This window comes from Barbus barbus (assembly GCF_936440315.1).
Source record: "Barbus barbus genome assembly, chromosome: 21".
In the NCBI taxonomy this organism is placed as follows: Eukaryota; Metazoa; Chordata; class Actinopteri; order Cypriniformes; family Cyprinidae; genus Barbus; species Barbus barbus.
The window spans coordinates 11,975,293-12,003,092 of NC_136749.1; the positions used below are offsets into that span (position 1 = coordinate 11,975,293).

General features: G+C 39.1%; 1 protein-coding gene across 1 annotated transcript; it reads right to left on the minus strand.

Moving 5' to 3' along the window:
* Positions 1–202: 202 nt before the first annotated feature.
* LOC306887684 (histone-lysine N-methyltransferase SETD2-like) lies at positions 203–26,601 on the minus strand. Its single transcript, XM_079445628.1, has 22 exons — positions 26,249–26,601; positions 24,227–24,349; positions 22,984–23,005; positions 18,893–22,863; positions 18,608–18,739; positions 17,553–17,681; positions 17,341–17,464; positions 17,152–17,229; positions 16,652–16,749; positions 16,397–16,541; positions 15,682–15,816; positions 15,452–15,580; positions 14,045–15,208; positions 13,148–13,196; positions 12,794–13,046; positions 10,682–11,426; positions 6,267–6,392; positions 5,554–5,690; positions 5,255–5,366; positions 3,027–3,101; positions 2,822–2,923; positions 203–1,636 (listed from the first exon to the last, which is right to left on the minus strand). The coding sequence occupies exons 2-22, from the start codon at positions 24,253–24,255 to the stop codon at positions 1,475–1,477; spliced, it is 7,917 nt and encodes a 2,638-aa protein (XP_079301754.1). The 5' UTR covers positions 24,256–24,349; positions 26,249–26,601; the 3' UTR covers positions 203–1,474.
* Positions 26,602–27,800: the final 1,199 nt, after the last annotated feature.

Below are 27,800 nucleotides of genomic sequence, written 5' to 3' on the forward strand. Positions count from 1 at the left end.
TACTGCATATTTATCACAACTTAATTTTTCATTTTAATCAGCTTTTTTTTTTTTACTGTTTTTACTTCCACAGACCCCCTTTGTGGACCCCAGTTTAAAGTTTAGGCTACTGTAGCACATTTACTCCCAGTCATCCAGGATTAAACACTGTATATTATGCCACACACAGGCATTAGGCAACAAGACAACCAAGACTTATTTTAAGAAAACAGTTTATTTTATCTTAAAATGTTTTTACACTCAGTATGACAATGTGCTTGCACAGTACTTACAGTGGAGTGGGGCGAGACTCCTATTTTTACATAAAAAAGATCCAAAGTCTTTCCACAGAGAAAGCAAAAGAAAAAGAAACAACACCCCCACCTTTAAAACCCAACCCAACATACGGAGCCGTGGGAGAGTACGGAATTCTGCTTGATGTAGGGACACCAAAATCACGCAGACGGGACGGAGGACTCGGATTTAGTCGTATCCTTCTAATCACGGTTAACCAGTCTGCCATAATTAGACATATTTACACAAGACATCGTGGACCCCCACAGTCATTTTACAAAGTCTCTTCTAATGGTCTCAAAAACTAACTCTCAATATATTCACATATAAAGCAATATAATACATGTTTGGATACAGATTTAATGCAGGTTAATAAGGTGGGGCGAGTTAATTAATGGCCAGAGCTTATGGGATGGTAAACCTGATCAATCCTTACGTGACGGCCACAAAACAAAGACGCTATAAACTGCCAGGAGGGCTTCACATTTGCCTTTGCCACATGAATAAAAAATGTCAATGTAAAAACAGTGTGAAAGACCTTGATAAAATATCATTGCTACATAACCTTCCACCCAGTCGAGAGGAGAAACAAGACCAGGGCAAATGGGGTTAGATCACACACCTGCACACTTCTATTTGAAAGTCTAAAATCCATAAAAACAATGCTGAGCTGGGCAACCCACGTTCTGTGGGTATTTTATCTGAGATATAATCCTTTGCGTCTGTCTTTCTCGACTACTATCAGTGAGGGATTGGACCTTTAGCAGAGCAGGCAAGCTAACAAAAGCCCTTGGTAACAACTACAGTAATGGAGTGGGGTGGCAAGGGAAAAGGATTTTAATGGTCCACTTATTCTCTCTCTCCCCCCCCATCCCCAATCTAGAACAGAGTTTAAGATGATCCTCTTCTCCCAAGTGATGAGGAGTGATGATCTTGGAAAGAGTCTGTGTAGCACCCTTGGTTTGCGTCCTCCACGCTTCTTTACCGCAGTTTATCTCGTCACAAAACCGTCCCCTGTGTGGGACCGCTCAGGCAACGGCCCCTCCCAGAGCAGCATTTAGGACATGGTTAGAAGGTCAGTGGAACAAAACAACAGGACTCGAGCTTGAGCTGCCCTGTTCTGACGCACCAAAACTGTTCAGACCAGAGGTGTTCGGTTGGAAAAAGCTGCAAGGAGGTTCCTGGGTTTGCTTCAGGCTAGTTAGTCCAGCTCTGTGTCTTCCTTGGGCCGGTACACAGCACCAAACTTCTGCATGTACTTCTTGATGTACTCCTTGGTCTTGTGTTTGACGTTCTCATTGCATTCAAGGTCTTCGGGGTTCTTGCAAGACTTCAGTTCCTTGTTCATCACCCCATGAGTCAGCTGTGGAGCGATAGTCAGACACACAAACCAAAGGTTTAGAGATGCAGCAATGACATCATAACGAAAGACTTCAGTAACCACACTGTATTTCAAAAACAAAGATTTCTCCAGTTTAAAGGGATAGAGATTAGTGTTATTTAATGAAAAATATGACAAAAAACGATAACTGTGACTGTATCAACATGCAGCATCGTTGACGATAAAAGATACAAAAATGTATAAAAAAAAAAAACAATACCAAAATCTTGTTTAATTTGTCAAAAAAAAAAAAAAAAAAATATTGCGGCCTGCTGTACACGCTGTGCTCTACTTTGCCAGCTTGTGTGTGGTTGCCAGATATCAAGAGTTCAAATCCCCAAATCAGAGCTTCTCTGTTAAAAGGATACATCTGCTTGCTGTTTTGATTAATTTTTGCAATCTGGCAACCATGTGCACACGCTCACTTTTCATTGCTGAAAAACCTACAATAATCTGAAAACACCGACAAACAAGTAAGATGACGTTTAGCGATCTTCATGTGAGATGTTCGGCTTAAATGAAAGTGTCATTCAGCCAGTTCTGTCATGAGATCTCGACTTGTTCGTTTGCGATTGTGGTTGCTGAATAAATGCACTTAAATAACCGCTGTTCTTTTAACAGAGAAACGTTATTGCAATTCGTAATTATTGGAAATACTATTAGGAATTTAACCGTTTAATATTTTTGAAATGTAAACATTAGTGCTGTCAAAAGATTAATCGTGATAAATCGAATCCAAAATAAAAGTTTTTGTTTACATGTGTGTACTGTGTATATTTATTATGTATATAGTCTTATGCTTAGTCTAAGCCCTGTCTGTGAAACCAAGCCTAAGACTAAAACAATATTAAAAATGGCTGACAAAATTAACACATACATATAATGCAAAGTGGATTAAACCAAGATCAATGGATTGAACCAAGACCATTTCACTTGAATGTACATCACAATACAGAAGAAAAGATCTGCCTCTGCTCCCGTTATATAGTTTTAAAAGACAAGGGGGAAAAAAACAAACAAACTGCGTGATCCAAAGCAGTCATGGTTGCATATGATTGCAGGCGCTTTAATGGCCTTATCTATATAGCTGAGCATTCAACAAGATTATATAAAACAATAACATAGAAATACTCTTTGTCCATTTTTAAAAAGCATACAACACGTTACCTTTCTAGCAAGATGTTTAAAGTCTTCTGTGTTACTGATACGGCCCAGATTGCAGTCTGGCTTGCGGTACGGATTAAGGCATTGCACAATAAACTGTGACATCTGAAAAGATAAGCAGGAGAAATTGAAAAGTTAGACAAATCGGACACACTTGAGCTACCGCTATAATTATTTGGTAAAAAACCCAAGAGAATCTAAAGCTCACCTCCTTGCGGAAGGCTTCTTTGCTTTTTTTGGCCAACTCACTGGACGTGTCTGCCTCGGCGGTCTTTGTAGAGAACTGTGCAAAGAGGTCAAACAAAAACAAAACTCATGAAATTATATACTGAGAATACTGACAGTTTATTTGACGTATTACACATGTAAGAGTATCTAATCTAGACATTGCTTAAATATTATTTTTCAAAACATACTTGGGAGTCTAAACTCTACAACGAATAACATTAAACACTGCAGCTCCCAGAGTCCCCTTATATAGCCGATATGACATGAATGAGACTTTGTTGAATCAATGCCAAGACTGTCAATACTCATCGTCAAAAGGTCCCAGAAAGAAACCCAAAGGCCAAACCAGTGCACATCAGAGGAAATGTAACATACTGACAACAGACAATAAAACCCTTAAAAATCTGTTAAAAGTTTAATAGTTAAGATATTTTGAAGTCTAAAACGAAAGGGCGATTGTTGAAAAGACAAAAGAGATTCTGCACCGTTCGACTTCCAAACGAGAAACCACATATAAATTAATACGGTTTCAACAGCTGGGCTTGATTAGCATCAAAGAGAGCCAGAGAAAACACCAGCTAAACCCTGAGAGAGAGAATGAGGCAGAGAAAGAAAGGTGGAGTGGGTGATGGGGGAGGGAGGACAGCAGTGAACGACAGATCAAGATGGTTATGACCTGTGAAATGACATGACTTTAAAACAATGTTTGTGACTTGCTCTTGACTTCATGTTTCAGTTTGGACTGGCCCAGTCAGACCTCTTATGTATTTGCATCATATGATGCGTCTTAAAAGCCGATGCCTTTTAAACACCAAGGCAAATTTAAAAAGTGTTTTCCTCCGAACTCCAAATAGCTTTTCTCTATGTGGATGAGCACCAGCTGTGAACCATTCCATCCTAGATGGCTGGAACAACATCTTCAATTGAGGGACAGTCTCAGGCCCTACATGTGTGTACCAAAGTGAACTCTAGAATAGGGATTGTTAAAATTACCAGTGCTTTGATACTTATTCAATATTAAATCAAATCAAAAACATAAAAATACCAGGTTTTCCACATTATTTGGTACTCAATATGGTACTAACACTGTCTGAAAGGCTGCTTCAAACGCTCACACGTGGGTATGTTCATATGCTGCAAAGGTCACTTGTGCCTCACGGTCATTTTGCTGCATGCAAGAATGATTAAATGCATGTCTTGGTCAAAATATCCGTCTTGGTAAGGTATTAATGTAAATACAGCTGGGTTTTGTAATAGGAAAGTAAACAGGAATGTGTCTATAACAGCATTATTGTCAAAAAAAAAAAAACTATCCCATCTATCCCCCTAAAAAACCACATTGCTTTTTTAAAAATCTAATTTATTCCTTTGTTTCTTACTACTGACTTTTTGTTTTCTTTATTTGCCTTTTTCATATGAATATAATATATATTTGAACTTAAGAAGAGCATTCATTCCACACATTAGTATTATTTAACATTGTGAACGTTAGGGGGGAAAAGGAGTGATATTTCATATCTTAAAAACATTCAGAAATCCTTTTGTGAGACCTTTTTTGTTACTGTACCTTTAAGATATTTATATTCAAATGATCTCTGTTCTTAAAGGTATAGTTCACCCAAAAATGAAAATTCTGTCATTAATTACCCTCAAGTCATTCCAAACTCTTAACACCTTCATTCATCTTCGGAACACAAATTAAGATATTTTTGATGAAATCCAAGAGATTTCTGACCCTGCACAGACAGCAACGCAACTACCACATTCAAGGCCCATAAAGGTAGTAAAGACATTGTTAAAATAGTCCATGTGACATAAGTGGTTCAACCTTTATTTTATGAAACTACGAGAATACTTTTTGCGCTAAGAAAACCAAAATAACGACTTTATTCTTACAGTCTTTGAATGACATGAGGGTGAGTAATTAATGACAGAATTTTTATTTTTGGGTGAACTACCCCTTTAACTTCTTTGCTTGTAAAATTAGTAACAAATGTCCCAAAATGTAATTGTGGGCAGGCATACTTAAGATGCTTAAGATGGTGCCAATTTCTGAATTACACGTTTTTTTCTTTGATTTTCATAAATGGGCTGGGTGGACCAGGGTTGAAGTGGTGTTTTATTTAAGAAGTACTTCTACAATACTTCAAAGTTAAGGTTGATGAAAATCCTATGATATTCCCCTAACCATAAGGAATTGTTTAATACCTTTGAAGGATTTTCATCATATGTGGGCGTCCCGAGGTCCATCTCAGCCTCGTGTTCTACACTGGCTTCCTCTGTAGTCCCATCCCAGCTGGGAGGATCCCACTGTGTTTGCCTGAAAGAGAAATTGCATTTCATCATGTACTCATAGTGAAGCCATTACAATAGGCCAAAGACAGACGTGGTCTGGCGGCAATGTCTTCATTAGATCAAGCTTAATTGATTAAAATAAGGTTTCATTCTGGCCCCCCCTTCTGTTTTAATGATATACAGATTGCTTGTTTAATAAGGACCATTCATACCTGGTGATGATGTGGTAGTAATAGATTCTGCCCTCTGGGTCTCGCGCCACTTTCCAACTGGGAGGCAGGACAATGGTTTTAGGTTTGGGAGGGGAAGGGGGCGGCAGATCAATGATGCTGTTGGGTACGATCATTTCCTGTGGTGAATCACAGTTCAGGAGAGGTTAGTCAGCATGTTAAGGGGTTACTGGAACCCTGTTGTCTATAAAATACTAATTGCAAGCAGTCTAGCAAGAACTTGATACTACAGTATAGGCCATGTGACCATATTAACTATGCCAATTAATAACGTATAGCTGCTGCATCAGATTTATGTGCATTACACTGAAAGTGCATCAAACCTGAAACAGTTTACAACCTTATTAAATTTAGTTTTTGTCTTTCTACTAGGTTTGTGCACAAGCAAAGGCCCAATCACACCGATGCACGATAAGTGTGGTTGTGTGTGCAGTAGTCATCTGCCACTTTAAATGCCTGCACTCTTTAAAGAAGGATCAATTCTGATTCTGATTGTTAAAAAAATTTAATAAAATCACCTGATAGTGATTCCAAAGTATGTATACACTATTTAACTATGAAATTACTTAAATGCTGGGATTTAGTATTTGAATTTTTCTTTATGAACAATTACTAAGCAGAAGGAATGCTTAACAAAAGATGGTGAGAGAGAGAGTAACAGTACCCTCATCTGGTGAAAGGCCTGACTTACATACCTGTTGAACTGTCTGAGATGTGACAATGGTGGTGACCGTGCCTCCCTGCTGCACAACCACACCCTGCTGATGACCCGTGTACACCTGCTGCCCATGCAGGTAACTGGCAGCTGGCTCAGTGTATGTCTGCACACAAATACAAGCGTAATGCTTAGCAGCCATTATTATACTACATCAGGAATGTTTCATGTGCTTTATCAGTATCAGTTTCGTCATACTTTTTTTTTCAGTTTTGTTTTAGTAAGTCACTCCTAAATTAATTTGATTCCACTGTTCTAACTCTAATTAATTCCATTAACATCTTTTTTTTTTTACTTCACATGATCACCAGCACACATCATAAAAACTAGTAAATGGTCACTTATATCATTAAGTAGTAATCCACTTTTTATGTTGTTATCCATTCTGTTTGTCATTAAAAAGTGTTACTTTTTTTCAGTGAAGCCAATGTTTTGAGAACTTTTAGGATATTACCCTGCCTGGTTTGTGGTTCTAAATCAGCATGTTTAAGGTCACAATGAAGCAGATGTAGCAACAGATCTTTTCTTCCGTTTTTAGATGCATATGTGAGTAAAGTAGTTTTTTTTTTTTTTTTTTTTTTTTTTTTTTTTTAAGTATGTAGGATGGGAACATAGTTTTATCCATCAGTTGTTGATTGGATTTTGAGATGTGGGCATTGCACTTGGAAATTAAGGCTGAATAAGAGTCTACTGTTAGAAAGGGGCAGGAATGACTAAATGATTGGAGAATCCCAGGCAAAAAGACACTGGAGAGAAATGTTAATTCACCAGAAGATCGGGTTTTTTTGGGGGGAAAAAAGGTCAGCATGTTTTTTTTTAAGAAACATGATTGAATGAATTTTTCACAGTAAGATCAACAACATGGATTTAGAAAACAGATGGACTTTTGCAGAACTAGTTTTTCCAACTGCCTTTTCTTTGGTGGAAACGCACTGTAATTCCAGATTGCACTGTGGTAGAAAATGTTTGAATTACAAATGGAAACACTGACTGGCTAACAATGATAAACTGATTATTTTCATATTATGGCTATTAACTGTTTAATGGCTTATATGTGACCCTGGACCACAAAACTAGTCAAGTCGCTGGGGTATATTTGTTGCAATAACCTGTAAGAGTTTCTGGGGGAAATTTTTACTAAATATGACCACATTATACTGTTGGGTGATTTCAATATTCATGTCTTTTGTGCTGCTAATGCTTTAGCCAAGGACTTTTTAAATCTTATGTCCTCATTGAATTTTGTACAATTGGTAAAAGGCCCCACTCATTGTCTTGGTCACATACTTGATTTGATATTGACCTATGGCTTATCTGTTGCTGACGTTGAGCTCTGTGATACTTCTTTTTCTGATCATATACTGGTGTTGTTTACTACTCTTCTTCCTTCATTACCTAGCATTGCATCAAATCAGGTATGTTGGTCTCGTATGTTGACTGCTCAATCAGGTACTGACTTCTCAAATATGTATCTGGAGGCTCATCAACCTTTTATTTTTGATCCTATCATTTCACATTTGAGTGTTGATGAACAGGTGAAGAATTTTAATAATAGGTGCTCAAATATTTTAGACCTTATTGCACCACGCAAGCGAATTAATTTAAAACGCAAGACTCAGCCATGGATAAATAGTGACATTCGGGAGCTCAGACAGCAATGTCGCCAATGCGAACATAAATGGAAGAAAGACAGGCTTCAAGTGTCCTATGAAATGCTGAAAGACTCTTTGTACAATTTTCAAAAGGGTGCGAAGGCTGCAAAGGCAAAATATTTATCAGAAAGGATTGCCAAAAACTCTCATTGCTCCAAAACACTTTTCTCAACAATTGATTCCATCTTAAACCCCTCAGTGCAGATTTTTCCAAAGATCTCACCTTTACTTTGTGAAAATTTTCTTACGCATGTTGTAGACAAAGTTAACAATGCTAAGGCTCGGTTAGCTATTATGGCAAATCCTGTTTTAGACCCCATTTTATCTGCTACTCAATGGAGTGAATTTGAATTGGTTACGATACATACATGCAGAGAAATCACTTTAAAATTAAAATCCACTTTTTCTTCCTTTGATATTATTCCATCACGATTTGTGAAACAAATTTGTTCTACTATTGGTTCAAATCTAATGACTATTATTAACAACTGCCTCAAGACAGGGACTGTACCTGAATGTTTTAAAGTAGCTTCTGTGACGCCAATTTGTAAGAAGCCCTCACTTGATACTGCAGATTATTCAAACTTTAGACCGATCTCTAATCTGCCGTTTGTATCTAAAATTAAAGAAAAAAAAAAAAAAAAAATTGTACTTATGTAATTGCAAAGCTATTTGAGTACTAACTGCATCTCCAATATTTTTCAGTCTGGTTTTTAAAAGCTTAGACAGCAGAGTCTGCCCTTTTGAAGGTTTTTAATGATGTTCTAACATCTACTGATTCTGGCAATACTATGGCCTTAGTTCTTTTAGATCTCAGTTCAGCGTTTGATTTTGTTGACCATGGTATTCTGCTATCTCGCTTGGAGCACTGCATTGGTATTAGAGGTACTGTACTTGATTGGTTTCGGTCCTTTTTATCTAATAGAAGATTATTAGTCAGTATTGGGTAATATTCCTCTTCGGTAGCACATTCTTCATGTGGTGTTCCTCAAGGATCAACTTTGGCGCCGTTATTATTCTCGCTGTACATGTTACCCATTGGTTCAATCTTTAGGAAATTTGATGAGTCATATCATTGCTATGCCGATGATACTCAGCTTTACATACCATTTAAGCGCAATGACAAGTCTGCTTTACACCAACTTACAGCCTGTCTCCAAGAATTGAAAGCATGGCTCACCAATAATTTTCTGCATTTGAATGACGATAAAACTCAAATTATTCTGTTTAGGCCTAATGAGAAAACCGATCTGAGCACTGTTGATCTAGGTTCACTCTCCCCGTATTATTCTTCTGAGGTCAAGGATCTGGGATTCATACTGGACAGCGACCTACAGCTGAATAAACTAATTAATTCTACTGTGAGTGCCAGCTTTTACCATCTGCGAAGATTAGCAAAAGTCAAAGCCTTCCTAAGTAGGAAGAGTTTTGAGATTATAATTCATGCTTTCATATCTTCGCGACTAGATTACTGTAACTCAATATATTATGGGCTGCCTGTTGCAGCTATTCATCGTTTAAAACTGGTTCAAAATGCGGCTGCTCGTTTGTCGCAGAAGTAATCACATCACACCTATCTTGTGTTCATTGCACTGGTTACCGGTTAGCTATCGTATTCAATTTAAAATTCTGCTATTTGTGTACAAAGCTCTGAACAAACTTGCTCCTTCATATCTCTCGGAGTTGATTGTTGTAAACAATCCAGCTAGATCCCTTAGGTCACAGACTAAGCAACTGCTTTTGATTCCTAGAACTAGATTGAAATGTAGGGGTGATAGAGCCTTCGCTGTTGCTGGCCCCAAGCTATGGAACAACTTGTCTTTGTCTATCAGAACAGCTTCTTCAGTGACGGAGTTTAAACATCTCTTAAAGACCTATCTTTTTTCACATGCTTTTAATATTTTGTGACTGTGTTTTTCTGATGATGTGTTTATCTATTGTGTAATTGGGTCACAATGTAACTGTGTACAGCACTTTGGTAAACTAAGGTTGTTTTAAAGTGCTTTATAAATAAATTTGAAATTGAATTGAAATAACCAAAAATACATTGTCTGGGTCAAAATGACTGATTTTTTTTATGCCAAAAAGCATTAGGATATTAAGTAAAGATCATGTTCCATGAAGATATTTAGTAAATTTCTTACCGTAAATATATAAAAGCTTCACTTTTGATTAGTAATATGCATGGCTAAGAACTTCATTTGGACAACTTTAAAGGCGATTTTCTCAATATTTAGATTTTTTTTTGCACCCTCAGATTCCAGATTTTCAAGTAGTTGTATCTCAGCCAAATATTGTTCCATCCTAACAAACAATACATCTATGGAAAGCTTATTTATTCAGCTTTCAGATGATGTATACATCTCAATTTAAAAAAATTTACGATTAAGACTGGTTTTGTGGTCCAGGGTCACATATTAACATTCTATGCTATTTTGCCGCCCCCCCACCCCCCAAAAAAACTAAAATCACTTTAAATGTTACGAATGAATTTATGCACCAAAATGTATGTATAAAAATGGATAGCCACTGTAATATTTGCTAAATATTACTTTTAACTGTAAATAGGGAAATTAACAAACAACTTATGTTACTTATGTTTTGTTATTTGTAAGCGTCTCATTTGCTATCGTTTTATGATTTACATATACCATTCTGCTCTCTACATATCTGCACTCAAAAACTTTCATCAGTTGACCACTATGTGAGAATGAGGAGTGAAAGGAAAGTATTGGTGTCCAACCTGTATGACAGGAGTGCTGGTTTGTGGGTAGCCTGCAGGAATGCTATAGATGGTCTGGCAGGGCTGGCCCTGATAGTAGATGGCAGTCTGAGGTTGTGCTGTGGTGGAGTACTGCTGGGTTGGCTGCGTCTGCACCGTGACCGCTTGCTGTGTGTTGGGGTCCCAGAGCGTGGTGTAACCCTGCTGACCCTGGACCTGTGGGCTGGCTGTTTGTGCAGGCACCGACAGGACGGCCACGTTCGGATCCTGTGCTGACACAGCAGGCTGGACAAACTGCTGAGTCTGTGTGCCAGAGGAAAGCTCCAGAGATGCAGGGATATGTGCCAAGCTGGAGGCAGGTCCAGCCTGTGTGGTGGTGGAAGAGGGTGAAGCTAGATTGAGATCTGATATGATAGGCTGAGTAGGTGTTTGTTCGAATGTACCAGGAGCTGGGGTGACACAAAGAGGCTCTACAGCAGGTGTGGGCAAAAGCACTTTTCCTGCATTGGGATTGGTGGGATCCACGTAGGTCTGAATAGGGTATCCAGGTGGATAGGCCAGGTAGTTTGGACTGGAGGTGTAGGCCAGTGGGTTAAATGCAAGAGTCTGTAATTGCTGCTGCTGCTGCTGTTGTTGTTGTTGCTGCTGTTTCTGTGCCTCCCGCTGAGCCACTTCCAGCTCAAAGAGCTTTCGTCGTTCCTCAGTAGACAGCTTGTTACGAGACTCTTTGGTGTGGAGTTTCTTCTTGCTGCTGGACTGCTCATAACTACAGAAAATAACGCAGGAAGATCTAGGTGTCAGTAACCGCACTTTGAACATGGAAATCTATGTGACCCGTGCTGGCAAAATGAGTTGGAATGCGCACAGGCTAATTTTGAGCTACAGACAAAAAAACTGTGAAATGTTGATTTTGGTCGAATTTCAGGTTCACACAAAAATGAGTTCATTAATTCCTCGTCTAACAATCCCAATGCTCCAAATAGTGATTAAACATCTAAAATGATCTTTATTTGTATGTTTTCTAAGAGGAGTACCTTTTTCTCTGCTCCCTTCTTGCGCTGCCGCTAACTGAATATGAATCGTGCACCTGAAGGCGCTTCCACTAACGAGTGGTCTCGATAAATACACATTTTGTATACACAGAATTACAGTATTTAAGTAGGTTATTCACACAAACATAATCAGTTATGTCTTAAATAAACATTTAGGGAACTGTTGGGGAAAAACATCTGCTGTGCAACATTATATTAGATCCCTGCAGTACAGGAAAACAGGTTTACCAAACAAGCCAGGCTTATTTCAGTTAGTCTGACTTATTTTGAACCAAATCAACTGATAATAAGTCAGACTAACTGAAATTAATATGGCTTATGTGGTAAACTTGTTTTATGAAACAGGCCCCAGGATTTACTATATAGCCCGTATGTCTCAATGTTAAACAATACAAGAAAAGATCACTGGTCTTGATTGCTTTCGTAGTTTTAATAATTTATAATGAACACACTGAAGTGATTTTTACATTTGATTATTTGTTTTTCTTATTTGAATGCTTTTGTTTAGATGTAAAATGAAAAAAAAAAAAGTAGTGCACTAGGCCTATTTGTTCAACAGCTTTTTCGCATCTGTTCTTATTTTTAATAACAAAGATAAATTAAAAACATGGCTATATTGTGATTATTAATATAGTAATTGATATTAAGAAAGGAAGGGGAGAAAACAATGTAAAGTGGTTCGGTGATTTTGCTTTGGAAACTAAAACTTGATTTTTCTCAGAACTGACTTTGCTGACTAAAAATAACTAAATTTTGAAAATTTGATCATTGTGACTCATTTTCGTCAGCACAGGTCACCTATGAATGAAAACTGGTTTGTGCTTTTCCAAACACTTTCTCTAGTTTTGAGCTCATATGATTAAACTTGTATGATTTTAGAACAACATGAGCGATTAAATAATTACAGAATTGTATGTATTCAAATTGTTGTGCTACGGGCAGCCCGAGTTCAAATCCTGGCTCGAGGACCTTTCCCGATCCCGCCCTCTCTCTCTCTCCCACTTCACTTCCAGTCTCCTCTACATTGTCCTATCACAAAGGCGGCAAAAATAAAATAAAAATATTGCATCTTAAATCTTACCGGTCATCATTTCTGCGGCCCCTCTCATAGGCTGAAGGAGGTAGAGGGGAGGTAGAGCCTCGTCGTCTTTTTCTATCTGCACTGCGAAGAGAAGATCTCTCTCCATCCCTCTCCCGGTCCCGCTCACGGTCCCAGTCTCTGTCCCGGTCTCGGTCTCGATCCCGATCGCGCTCCTTCTCTCTTTCTCGCTCTCTCTCTCGACTGCTCGAAGGTGTGCGAGGGGTCATCGGGGCTTCTCGATCACGACTGCGATCTATTAGAGGAAAACAAAGGATGGATTAGAGGTTATTACAAAAAAACGTATGAAGTGGTTCAAATTAAACTAGGTCGAAGTATGATGCGTTCTTGACATACCACTTGACTCTTTTTCAACCTGGCTCTTCTTTGGTATCCTGTAAACTTCCTGAGAGGGAAAAAAAACCCACCTTGTTTATTTGTGATCCAACATGATCAAGTACACAGTTGACTACACAATTATTTTTAAAAAGTGATAAACCGATCTAGTTAAGCCTAAAGTATACTCTGTTTTTATGTGTATGCTTAGCATTGAACACATAGACTTTCAAGTATACTCCATTTGATAAACTGTGCAAAAACAGGTGGTCGACATATGCATTAGAGAGTTTCAGTGTATGAGGTATTTCTATTCTGAAATTATGATGTTCAGAAAGATTGAAGTTATGTACGCATACCCTAACATACACAAAAACAAAGTTTTTTTGGGCTTAGCATAAACTCTAGATTAAACACGCTATCTCAAATGTGAGACTGGAACACAAAACCAGTCATAAGTAGCACAGGTATATTTGTAGCAATAGATTGTATGGGTCAAAATTATCGATCGTAAATATATCAAAACCTAATATTTGATTAGTAATATGCATGGCTAAGAAATTAATTTAGACAAATTTAAAGGTGATTTTCTCAGTATTTAGATTTTTTTGCACCCTCAAATTCCAGCTTTTCAAATAGTTGTATCTCAGCCAAATATTGTCAGATCCTAACAAACCATACAACAATGGAAAGCTTATTTATTCAGCTTTCAGAGATGATGTATAAATCTCAATTTCAAAAATATGACTTATGACTGGTTTTGTGGTCCATGGTCACAAATGATGGTCCCACTGTACTGTACTTGAAAATTAGAGCAATAATAAAAACACATGTATCTGGGAGAACCACAAAGTATCAGTACTTGGCCTCTAAAAATGGTATTGGTGCATCCCTACTTTTAACAAATCTTAGTCTTGCCTTTAAGTCTTTCCAACTGTCCAGCAGCCGGGTGGCCATGTCACTGATATCAGAAGCCCGAACTTGTGGCTCCTGACTGCGCTCGCTCTCGACATCAGAAACGCCTTCCTCCTCATCTTGGGAGGGCGTCCCCACTGCAGCGCCCTCTGCTGGAACAGCCACAATAGCCAGGGCTGATGCATCAGCAGAACCGGCAGCTAGGGCAGCCTCTGATGATGCGTTTTCAGTAGAAACAGCAGCAGATTCAGGTTGAGTGGTTTCCACAGAGGCAGATGGAGATTCTGTGGGTGAGGTCTCTACGGCAACAGCTGTAGAATCAGAGGATACGCTCTCCATTATAGTTTCCGACGGTTGCGTGGGTGTGATTTCTGCAGTGCTGCAACTTTCATTCCCTTCGGAGCTGCATTGTTCAGAAGATGCGTTTTCCACCTGTGTCTCAGTCATGGGAGTTTTCACTTCAGCAACTACATCATTACTTATGTCTGCTGCAGATGTGGTGTCCGTGATTGAAGGGCCATCTTCAACTGTTGCTGACTCCGTCTGGGACTCTGATGGCTCGTCGCTCTTGGTCTCCTCCACGATCTTCTCATCCTCCAGTTGTTCTTCAGGCTTAACGATGGGTTTTTCTTCAGGTTCTTGTGTTTCAAGTGTCTCTCCCTCACTGCTAGTGGCCTCTGGCGTTGAATGTGTGACTTCTTCGGTTTCTGGGGGCTCCTGTTTCAATTCGGGCTCAAGCTCAGCTTGACTCTCAGAAGGTGCTTCACTGTTTTCTACTTTTACCTCCCTTTCAATTGTGGCTTCCAACTGTGAAGACTCATCCTCCATTTCTTCCTCTTCCTCATCCTCCTCTTCTTTCCCATCTGAAGCTTTACTAACATCGGACATGGCACTGTCCAGACTGTTTTCACTGATGATCTTCAACCTACGGTAGACTGCTCGCTTGGGAGTGTCCCCATCCAGCTCAGAAGCTAGCTTGGCTGGTGGACCATCAGGGGTGTTGAGGGGCGTTTGGGCACGTGAGGTGCTCTCACTGGAGTAGCCGTCCTGTTCTGCTGGTTGGCTGAGTGGCCGGCTTTGAGCCCAGCGCTGGATAAACTGCAGCACTCTGCTCTCCTCCAGCATGTTCTTCGTTGAGATGGGAAGCACTGCCAGAGCCTTCATTATCTAAGAATTTTGCCAAAAAACCAAACCAAAAAAAAGTTTAGCTTAAGGAGACAGCACCCTAAATTGTAGCTAAAAACTACATACAGCCTTACCATAATTAAGCTACATTTACTAAAATATCAGACTACTATGAATTTCTGGATTTTGCTTGAGGAAAATGGCAGAAATAGCTAGCAGCCCACTAATTTGCTTGGGGATCTGCTCTTAAATTCCCCCCAAGATGTGAGTGTTTTGATCTCTTACCTCCAGCTGTAGTTTAATGTTGTTTACAGAGTTGCTCTTAGCCTCAGAAAGTTCAACCATAAATATCCACAGCAGCGAGAGGCCGTGGTGATCCAAAAACTGCTTCAGGCACAAGGGATTCTGGGTGTTCTGCAAAGACATGCAAAAAACTCAGTAAGACCAGTTGTCAGTCATTTTTAAATGACTAACGCAAAACTATGCTGTGCACTAAATCAAACACATATGTATACCTGAATGAGTTTAAGGCAGGTGAGTCGCTGCTCCATTGTCTCCACTCGCACCATAAGCCTGCAGAGTGAGATCACATCTTTCTCTCCGCACAAGCCTTCTCCATTCTCCTGCAGAGCCTCCAGCTCTTCATCCAACTGCAGAACAATTTCAACCAGTTAGACCGTAGCAGCAACACAGGGGAAATCTTTCTTTGATCTTGATCAATCTGTGACCATGGCAAGAGCTCACTTCCAATTTCAAGTCACTCAATTTTATTTATCAGGAGGATGTTTCTAAATTTTGTTTGCTTTTGAGTGCCAGTTCAAAAAAGCCATAAAAACCTCAAAATGCAATTAGCTTGAATGCATGCAGAATATATCAGCCATGTTATTTGTAGACTGAAACAAGCCCTGAAAGTCTCAGAGCAATTAACATGCAAGCAAGAACAAAGCTGACCCAATTCAGCCACAAGATCATTGCTTTGGTACTGCTGGTTTAAGATAACATTTTGCTACAACAGTTTGGAAATCTGGCAGGCCATGTGTTATTTGTGTCTAGCATTAACACACAAATGTTCGAGCGCAAATGTTGGCTAAATTTAATCACTGAAATATGATATCAGAGTCATGGCCTTGACATGTCAAACACTTCCCGTCACTGCATGGGTTTATTCTGCCTTTCTCTTGTCATTTCCAATAGCTGGATGCAACACAATAATTAAGTCCTCTTGCTCACCGTGGTAAGTGCACTGTCAGTGTCTTTCTTCCGTGAGCGGTCTCTCTGTTTCTTTCCACCTGCCGCTCGGACACTAACTCGAGTCTCTCCACCAATTAAACCTCGACAGCTAGGAGCTCCACAAAAACACTTCTGGGCCTCTTTACTGGTGGACAAAAGAAGCAAGATATGATATTATTATCATCAACATGTATGTGGAGTATCATTTTAAGAAAAACAAAACTATACATGAAAGGAAATGACTGGATCTTTTACCCGTATCTTTGGAACTGATAATCAAAAGTGAGTTCTGAACCAGTCGTCACAGCTTTGGTGGTGAAGAAGCCAACTCGGAGCTGGCCATTTACAGTCCACTGTAAAGGGTGTGATTAGAAATGCAAAACAAAGACTTTACATGGAAATCAAAGGCTCTGAGTTCCAGAAGCACCTATTCCTACACAGACAACAAATGTATAGAGATGTGGCTAAATAACCTTTTACTGCATAAATAGTTGACCTCAGTAATTGACTGTTTGGTTGTCAGACAGTTTGCCATTTTGACCCACTGTCCTTGATAGTATCACACTAACAATCACATTTACATTTTCTATCGATATCCTGCTTCTCATCCTTTCTGAAAAACATACTGGAACTGGAAGAACTATGCAGATATACAGTATAACAATCCAGATCTAGCTCTTATGATAATAAGGAGCAGCAGGATTTGTGTGGGGGTACAAAAATCTGAGACCACAATGAAAATCGAACGCACTTACTTTCTGAGTTTCACAATTGGGTTCACAGCTGTGATTCATGAAACGGGAACAGTTTCCTTTCAAAGTCGCATCAATAATCTGCAGACAAAAGAGAGACATAGGCTCATGTGTCTTTTTTAAACCTAACTTAATTCATGAAAGTCAGAAACGATTCAAATTCAGATTTTTGCACTAATTCCACAGACTCACCTCATTATTTTTCAAAGCCATGAAATAATAATGAATGTTCTTGTTTCGTGCATACTCCTTCACCCGTGACTTAAATTCCCGATGATCCAAAACTTCTCCACAGTACTCTAAAACAAAGGTGTTCCTGCAAAAAAAGAAAAAGGTAACTTAACATAAAAGACATAAAGAATATATCTAATCAGCACTTGTTAGCTGAAGCAAATAGTACTTACGGCTGTAGGTCTTTGGCTGCTCGTAAGCCCCAGCCTTTGCTCTCAGTCAAAATTACCTCAAAGTCTGCATGCTGCTTCATTTGAAAGCGCCTGTTGGAGCAGTATGCCCCATTTAAACACCGAGAAGAGCTTGAAAGAAAAGGAAAAAGATTATTTTTTTTGCTTTCAATGTTCTTACCGCAAATTACCGCAATCTGCCAGTAATATAAAATCAGCAAGTAACAAACATAGGGCTGCACAATTAATCGTATTCATGCGCATCTTGTCAGTAAAGTCGGTTCTGTAATCAGTAGTAAATCTCCATCACGTGCATTCAGATGGAGCAGCATTTACTACACCGAGCCGTAGTTCACTGACAAGCTACGCCAAAAAAATAAAATAAAGATATTCACTGAATTCATAATTGCGCCATTATGAAATCGAAGAAATCGTTAGCGATAATGACAGCTGTTTGTGTACATTCTCAGTGAACTACGGCTCTGTGTAGTAAATGCTGGTCCATCTGAAAGCATGTGAAAATACCACATTTAATAACATGTTTTTACTCCAAACTCACTCCATAACATCGTTCTGTGAAATAATGTGGCTTCTTACACAAAATAACGCACGCAACATATTTCACAGTATTCTAAACAGTGATTAAAGGCCATGTTGATTAGCATTGCATTATTACATACTTTATTATAATGAAAATTATAATACTAACTCCGATAAATCATATTGTCATAGTCCTGTGTTTATTACTCACGCTGAAACAATGAAAGCATTTAAATCTGTTTATTCGGCAATGCTATAAGGATTTCCTGGATTTCTTCTGAAGGATGTATTTGAAGATTCCACGCGAGAGCGAGCTCTGGCCTTCAGATGGAGATTTACTACTGATCACACAATTGTGCTACACTGACAAGATGCGCATGACAATCGCAGCTTTTGCCTATTCGCGATTGCGATTTATCATGCAGCCCTACATAAACATGATATATTAATTACAGTCTCCCACTACAGATACTCGCTACTATAAAGCAAATATTATGATGTAGTAGCAAGACATTTACCATTCAATCATCAGCAAGCGATTGAGGCAATCCTCCCCACAAGCCATCATTCCTCGGGCGCGCTCTTCCCTTGAGAGGATAGCACACTCACACTGCATACGCTTGATGTCTCGATGAGACTTACTCTTCTTGCTGTAAGGACAGAAAGCAGATTTTATGAGCTTTATGAAAGATCCAATTAAATGAACAAACAAACATTTAATTCAAACAGTGGAGCATGGCGCTGCCAATACCAGGAACATAAATTTAATTGCCAGGGATAAAAAGGGAAAAATATATACTTACCGTTCTGTCAGATATAGATTTTCTTCGATGAGGTCAAAGTAGGGTGGCATTTTTTTCTGCTTTGCCTTTTCCCTCCAAACAGCTGGATCCACAAAGTCTTTCAGACTGAGCAGTGGGCGTGCCACCTCTTGAATTTGGTGGAAAGATTCCTTACCATCTTTCACAACCCTTGAGCTCTCATCCAAACTCTCCCTTTTACTGCTCAGACCAGCCTCTGCCTCATTATCTGATTCAGATTCAAACTCTTGGCGTCTCTTCTTAGGTGGACCCCTTCCTCGATGAGGCTTTTGGTTGTCTTCTCTAGGGGCTTCCAAGATGTTCTGAATTTCTGTGGTGAAGCTGCAATTGCTGCTTATCTCATGGGCTTGAACAAATGGGGATGATCCTGAAAGATCAGCAGAAAGGATAGATCCTTGTTTGATCCCTACCACCCTGTCGTCATCGTGATCATTGGTCAAAGAGTCTGGATGGATCTGGTTAACGGAATCATGATACTGAAAAGGCACATGCGCGTTTACTGGTCTGTTGGTGTTAGAGATGGCAGGCTGAGTCCATGGACCCTGTCTGTGACCGCTATCAAACAGAGCAACTCCTGGTTGAGGCAGGTGTTCAGTGCCATGACTACTGTCCGGTTGCTGAAATGTGCTACTGGGCTGTTCTGACTGGTTAAAGTCCCAGGCTAAGCCATAGCCCTTCCCACTGTTGAAGTCGGTGGATTCCCTATAGTGCTGCTTTCCTCCTTTCCTTCCATTCCAGCTATCTGGTCTATCATGGTTTTGATGGTGATCCGATTCAGGTCGCAGAGTCTTTTCAAATTTCTGAAGTGATGCTTGGTTCATCTGGACACTATTTGGTCTTTCTTGGGCACTCCTGTTCTTGTCCACATGAGCACTGGTAGCCTCCAAATGGCTGGTGCTGTCAACCATGTTGCTCTGCGATTGGTAGGAGACACGTTTAATATCTGGATTTAGCATTGCAGCATGTGCACTGGCCTTAAAAAGTGCAGCTGATGATTCCTCGAGCTTTGACTGATTGTTAAAGCCATAAGCAAATTCCCTATTAATTCTTTCATGCGTATCAGTCTGTTGCTGTCCAGAAAACCCTGAGGACCCGGGAGACGATTCAGTCAAGTCATTTGTCTCAAGAGCAATGGTTGAATTTTTTGGCACAACCACCACAGAGTGCAACCGCTTTAAGGAAACACGCCCATCATCTGAATCTGAGTCCGAATCTTCACTATCACTGTCCTCACTGTGGCATTTGCCATCATGGTTTAAGGAATCGGGGTCTTGAGTTTCAGGCTTAGGTTTGTCTACATTGATTTTATCTTTACTGCCAGAACTGCAATTAAGGGGAAGATGACCAACAACAGGCGCACTTGTTGACTGAGTATCTTCAACAATCTGTTTTACAAGTTCACCATGAGTATGTTGGGTTTCAAGGTCAGACACACAAAAACTTACTTTCTGATGAGATTCAGCTGAGGTTGTGTCTCGTATTTGTTCTTCTACAGATTTTTTAGATGGTACTTCAGAGTCCTGTTTCTGTGTACAATATTCGTCAGGGGTAGTATCATTGTTCAACTCTATTCTTTTTACCAAAATTACCTTTTTCACATCTGGATTCACTATTTTCGTAGGGCTTTGATTTTCTGAAGTGGCCTGACCAACAATGTCCCATCTGGATTTTTTAGCACTTCCATCTTTTTTTAAAATCCCACTACTAGGTTGTTCAGGATTCACATAATGCTGCTCAGAATCTTTTTCACAGAGTTGAGCACTCTGTGTGATGTGCGACGGCCCATCTAATTTAGTGTTTAAATTCAAGCATCCTCCAGGTGGTAATTCTTTCACAGAAAGAGCGTCTGCCAGTGATCCTTCTGAATCCTGATCGGGAGTGTGGCCTACACAAAATGAGTCAGTCGGTCCTTCTGCCAGAGCTTTACTTTGGATTGGAATCTCATTTTTCATTCCAGATTCATCAGTGGAACTTCTAACTTCAAGACTTCTACTTATCGTGTAAGAGGGTTCCTTCAATCTTTCAGTTGTCTTGTGACTCTCACGAACATCTGTGCACTTTCCCAAACTAGTAAGATCTTGGTTTGGAGGTTGTTCCTCAGTTTGTTGATTTGTTTTCAACAAATTAACTTTGTGTGTAGCTTCATGCATCTGTTGAGAAATGCATTTAGATTTAGGCGGAGTAGAGTTGTCATCAATTTTGCTGCATTCCTTCTGAGGAGTAACTGGGCTGGGGGCTAACTGTGACTGCTTTGTGTTATTACTTGATCTGTCTTTTGATTGTCTCTCTGTTCCAGTAACATTATTTAAAGTCTTGTGATCCGCTGAATCTGTTTTTTTGGAAGATGAAGTCCCAGACACACATGACCTGTCTGATCCTTGTGACTGACGTTTCTTTCTGTGTTCCTCATCAGAGTCAGAGCAGTTTTTATGGACCTTTTTCTCAGATGTTCGGGATGAGGTAGCTGGGTTAGAATTTGAGGTTTTAGAATTAATCTCAGATTTTGAGTGGGCACTGGATTTCCTGTGAACTGCTTCTGCGTCAGGAGAGCTCTTTCTATTGGATTCAGAGTCACCAGCTTTTAAATGAGATCGCTCTGACTTTGAATGCTGGGTTCTTTTGTCTGTCTCGGATGATCGAGAACAATCTGTGGGTTTTGAGTCCCTGTGGGATCTGGAGTGAGTGGACGATTTTGAGTCTTTTTGCGAGCTAGAGTAAGTGGAGGATCGACTTGAGTCACTACCTCGAGTCCTTGTTCGCCGGTGGTCATCCTCTGAGTCAGAGCTATCACGAGACCTGCCATCGGTTCGTGAACGTGAGCTTCTCCTTTCACGATGGGGAGAACTTCTATGAAACCTCCTCTCGGAATCATGGTAATGTGACCTATCTGACCTTGACTGTTTCTCACTCCTGGATCTTTCAGACCTGGAATAGGAACTAGTTCGACAGCCTCGAGATCTAGACCGTGATCGACTTTTGGTCCTTCTTCTGTCTCTGTCAGAACGTGAAGATCTTGACGACGTGTGCCTGGAGTCGCGCTCAGATTTTGAACGACTTGACCCCTTTTCATCTTCTTTCCTATCATGCCTGGATTTTTCTGACTCCTCAGTTTTGGAATTAGATGATCTTTTTGCTTTGTTACTCGGACATTCAGATTTTATCTTATTTCTGCGGTCACTAGACTTCTGGCTAGATGATGTTCGGATTGAATCCCCATCAGATTCTGAACCTGGAAGTGTGCTATCTGATCGAGGTTGTGATTTTCTGTTTTCCTCATGCTCAGAAATAATGGAAGCATCCTTATCTCCCTTCCCAATATGGGAAGAAACAGGACCTTTAAGGCATGAGTCTAATTTCTCCTGAGGGTTTTCCTCTTTGAGAACTTTTTCAGAGGAACTATCAATGACAGAGTTCTTGTGAGACTGTTGCAATGAGGTTTCAGTTTCAACCTTGGCTGAAGATCTAATTTTGTCTGATTCAGATGAGACTACTGGCTCTGAAATCTCTGCTAAGGCGGTGCTGACAATGGAGTCATCCTCAACAACAGTAACGCTGAGAATCTGTTTCTTAAAATGCATCTTTTCAAGAACAGGTTTTGATTTGAGAGGGAGGGATACTGGGGCAGGTGCTGTCTGGGTCTCTCCAACTGCTGGAGTATCTGTATCCACATTCTTGGTTTCATCACTCTGTCCTGCTAGATCTGGAGTAGGTACAGATCCAGCTTGCAGTGCAGAAGAATGTTCACTTCCAGATTTCTCTGGACTTGGTGGGGCTAGAAATACATTTTGACGTGGTTTCTTTGTCTGTGCGAAGCTGAAGGAGACCTTTTGTCGACCCTGTTCCTCAAGGTTTACCTTCGCCTTGGTTCCTTTAGGCAGGAGATGGTTTGTCAATACGACCCTAGGTGCAAGGCCTTTGAATATGACTTGCTTCGGGAGGTTTTCAACCTTGATCTAGTGATATAAAAAATTAAAATAAAATTTGTATTTTATGTACATGTTCATAACATGTTTCATGTTGTTTATGTACATTTAACAAACAAAAATGGCTAAATATCTGAATTATACACCTACCGAACAATCTTTCACATCTTCCCTGTTGTCATAAAAGAATAGCAGAAAAGAAAAAAAGGAGAACATTAGTCCAGTCATTTTAAAATCTCATTACAAGGAAAATGAAAAGACCTGCTGTGAAAATAACACTACTCTTTTATCCAAAAGCCAAGGCCTAATAGTTAAAAAAAAGTATATGAAAACCAATGTAGCCCTAGTTTATAATCACTTCCTATTTTTGAAGTCACTTCATATAATAAACTGACATTTTCGACAACAAATAAGCAGATTGTTTTCTAGTTCTCATAAAACCTAAATGAAGCTACCGAGCAACAACTAGGTTACATGATCCTCTGAGACTCCTTTTCTCTATCTGACCTTCATAATGGAGTCACCCTACAATGATAGTAGTAGTAATGGGAGGGGATTCTCATGCCATTCATATCTGTCAGATAGGCAATATTTTAATCTACCATGACCCTATTTAATATTTTTTAATCATAGCACCATCAAGATTCAAGTATATAATAGAATTTTGATGTGTGACCCACTTTAGCCATTCTAATGCAACAATGATATCGCTAAAATGATATCCCAATTCCCTAATGACCCTCACTGGTAGCATAAAATAAACTCAAATAACAAGAATGTGAAATAACATTTCATGCAAAGGCTCAAATACTGAACACTGCATAAAACGTAAGTTTGTTAAAAACGCATTTGTCCAAGTTCAAGCAAGTCCAGCACATAAACATGAATAACAAAAGAACTGTCTATTGGTTGAAAACTTAGCCCACAATATTCAGGTCTGAATACAAAGTTTCCTCAAATACCAAAATGTATTGTGATAAAATGCTGTGGTATCTCAGTTTTGTTTTAAAATAACTTTAAGCTGCAGAGTGCAAGGTCAAATGCAAAAAGGTTTTAAATCTTTTAAGCCTACATTTCATATACTATATGTAAGCACTTGGTTATCTAAAATCCCTCAATAGTGCAAAACCAAATTTAGCCCAGGACTGGAGAACCAGGATTAGTATTCCAGAGAAGCATGGCTTAACATTCTTGCATACTGTCCGTTGACAAAGAGCTTCAAAGAAAAATTGGATATGGAATTCTGCAATTCAAGTTATGAAGAAGAACTACTGCAAAGACTGTGTTATAACAACAGCTAAAAGTGAAAGTTGTTTAAATTAACATTCTGCTGGCAGTTTAAGCAAATGCTATTGCACCATATTCCACTCAATAGCCACACTTGGGAGAGTACCTGAGCTCTTGATTCAACAGAGCATCCATTTTGAGGCAGAGCTGATGCTGAGCAGCTTGAAGGAAGCTGCAACACTGGGCCAAACCAACTCAGAGTAGTATGCTCTCTGATACGGTGTCACACCTATGGAGACGAGACAGCAAAACTGCATTCAGGCAATGTAGATTCCATGACACAAATATATTTGTCCACTTTATTTGTAATTATTTGTCTATAGATGAAGACTTCAGGTTTCTCATAGCTAAAAGGTAACAATTTTTGTTGTAACCTCACAGATACACCACTGGAACAGGGTTACATTCATTCTTATAAGAAGGTCCCTGTGTTTTTGCTGTCTAGGCCAGTGGTTCTCAACTTGTGGGTCACAAAAACAAGTCACAAGTTTGTTTTGATCTGGGGTGCATTTCCCAAAAACAACTATGGTTGCAAGTTCCATCATTACCAATAGAGTTCAATGGAACGAATGACCATAGTTAGCTAACAATGCTTTTGGGAAATTTTCTAAATGGATATTATTTTCATGCAACTAATTATATAATTTTCCATGATGGAGGCTATAATGGAAATAAGCTTATAAACATTTTAAAAGGGAAACTCTTCATTTTCCTGGTGACAGCAAAGCAAACTTTACAGTATTCCGCTGTACATTTATTTTATTTGTCACATACACAATTATACAGAGTATAACCAGCAGTGAAATGTAGGTTCATCTGTTGGTTGAATATTAATGACTAATAGAAATACAACATTTGGGCTAGTATTTGCCCCATGTTTCAGCCTGGTAAATTGTATATTTTATGCATTTACAAAATGATATTCAGCTCATATTCAGTTTACAATCATTTAGCATTTTACTGGGCTTATACAGTTAGAGGCAATATTCACTAATTTCAATGTTTTTATTATTATTTAAAATATTTTGTTAATACTACTACTAATAACCATAAGCCTTACATTTACAATGGAATGGTTATCTGTAACATTAGGCTTACAGCAACATACAGAAGTAAAGTGGAGGGAAGAGCACTTATCTGCCTCAGCAGGACAAACTGCCTTTTGTCTCAAATGCGAAAGGTAAACTGCGTGCCCTGGACACACAATATCAATAAGCACGCTTGGTGTTCTGACATAAATGGGTAAAATTGGATTATCTAGTCTATTATGTTCAATTGTAAAAGCTTGATCTTATAATAAAACAATGTTTAAGATCGATATGGTTTGGCAAAGTGAACGAATAAAATGCTTGAGCACTGCAGATGAGCTATCACGCGCATGTGGGTGACATTTGTTTGCACAACATAGCAATATTTTGTCTACAGTTGTCTCGGTTGTAATTGACGTGGATGACAATAACAACACAATGTCAAAATATCAGGTTCTCTAACGGTATGGCCTTCGGTTCGTCACCAGTAGCTCCAACACTGACTGCTTGGTTCATGATGGAAACGCGTAGATCTGACCCTGAACCGCGGGCAGCTAAAAAAATTTACCTCGTGGATTTAAGGCCTGCATGGAGGCCTCGCTGCATCGGTTTTCACTTGTGTTTCCAGAACATATAACACGTTATAAATTGACATTACAGTGTTGTCTAATAATATTTTAGATACACTGTGATTTTCTAACAACAAAGTATAGCACATTTTCTTTAAATGAACCATATTTCCATTTATTGATGGCTCCCTGCTTGTAGCTCGTTGGCTAACTGCAAAGTGAACTGTCGCTCTGGTCACCTCTTGAGACGTCTATGAGTGTTTGTTTTATCATATCCTAACCTATTTGTTGAGCTTAACTGGTTATCTACAATATCTTTTTCTCAAAAATATAATTTCACGATTTGACTTGTGATTTATGGTCTGAAACCATGAAAACGGGTCACTGTAAACGGTGGGTTAGCAAGTTAGCAGCAAAAGGACTAACTAGGTAGCTCAATGGCTAACTGGTTAAAATCTGTAGTGCATGTAGGTTCTCATTAGGCATGTTCTGTGTGCCAAAACAAACGCATAGCAACTGTAAAGTACTCACTTCTTATACTTCTCCAGTTCGGTTAAGCAATCCATCTTGTAGGACAATGATGGCAACCTCTTTTACTTGCTTTTTCCTAAACATCCAGCAGACGTCAAATCCACACGGGGCAACAAACTGCTCTCGAAAACACAATTTGCCTGGTGCTAGATAGCATACAGCTAGATCCCAATGCTTGCATTTAATGCTCTGTCCACGGCGATCAAATAAATAATACTCCTCTGTACTGTTTTGTCAGTACGAAGCAGGCTGTGGAAGGCACCATCCTTTTTGTTTCTCGGTGTAGTAGGGCAACCTCAGATGATCTGGTGGAGTCGATATGCGATGCACCGGTCGCGGCTCCTCCTCTCTCTGCGAGCCACAGCTCATGCCGTGAAGAAGGAGGTCGACATGCTCTACTGTCCAGAGGGACTGATGACGATCCGACCGTTTCGGGGTCTTTGTTATGCTACGAAATCTTCAAGAAGACGTGGAATTAAGCAGTTTAATTCCAACGGTAACGCACGACGGAGGCAGCTAAAGGCTATTTTGTAACGCATTTGGTCAGACAATATGGAAACCGGATGGGCCTTCAATGGTGTGGGATCCCCACCAAGAAATCAATTCAGCATCCGCATTAGGGGTTAAACTGGAAATGTGAAAGTCGGAAGAATTCGGAAAATGGGCAGTTTGTGTATGGCAAGCCGTTTTAACATTTATTCCTAACTTCTATACGTTTTAATGTTACAAGTAATCCAGTAGTGACTAGTATGTCTGTTAATTTCTCTATAAAATGTTCATGAGATATTTATTGCTTTTGCTACTAGTCACTTTCCCAATAATGACAGATGGCTATTCAGTTTTGATCATAAATAACAAACTGCACATTTTTGGCATTGAATTAAATGTTGCTGATACTTGTTCCACAATATTAACTATTATTTTTTAATTATGGCCTACTACTAGTACCTATCTCTTTGTAACTATTCCAGTAGTTTTGAAGATCTGTTTCATACTGATTAGTAGCAAAGGATTAAAGGAATATTAGTTTCTAATGAATACAGTGACAAATTGAACGGGTTCAGTTGCTATTGTATTACTTATTACTAGTAATTTAAAGATAAGCGCTTGTAACAAATACTAATAGCAATAAATTAAAAATACATACAAATTAATATACTAGTTAATTTTAAGAAATAATGTTAAACAGCTTGCGGTTTATGTGGAGATTGAAATGCATATCATGACCTGTTATAAGCTTTTCACTGAATATTATTATTAACAGACATTTTCCAATCTGTTGTATTCAGCAGTATCTTAATAAAAGCTAGATTTCATTTATATACTGATATGTGTGTAGTTTTATGAAAAGCCCTTTCAATGAATTTGGTATTAACCATTAAACCTGCATTGTTTTTCTTGCTCATATAAAGTATTTTAAAAGATATTTCACGTCAATAAATTGTTAAATGCTTTGCGTAGTAATGCCACAGTACCACTGAAATATAGGTAATTTTTAACTGAATGTCTAATTGCTTGATAGCAAATAGTCCGTGGTAGACAATGCAGTCAA

Excerpts from the sequence above, each read along its gene's own strand:
- LOC306887684 (XM_079445628.1), bottom strand. The coding sequence starts at position 24,255 with ATGGATGCTCTGTTGAATCAAGAGCTCAG. Across the intron at positions 17,465-17,552 it reads GCAGCCAAAGACCTACAGCC|GAACACCTTTGTTTTAGAGT; the intron begins GTAAGTACTATT and ends CTTTTTTTGCAG. Across the intron at positions 17,230-17,340 it reads TGGCTTTGAAAAATAATGAG|ATTATTGATGCGACTTTGAA; the intron begins GTGAGTCTGTGG and ends TTTTGTCTGCAG.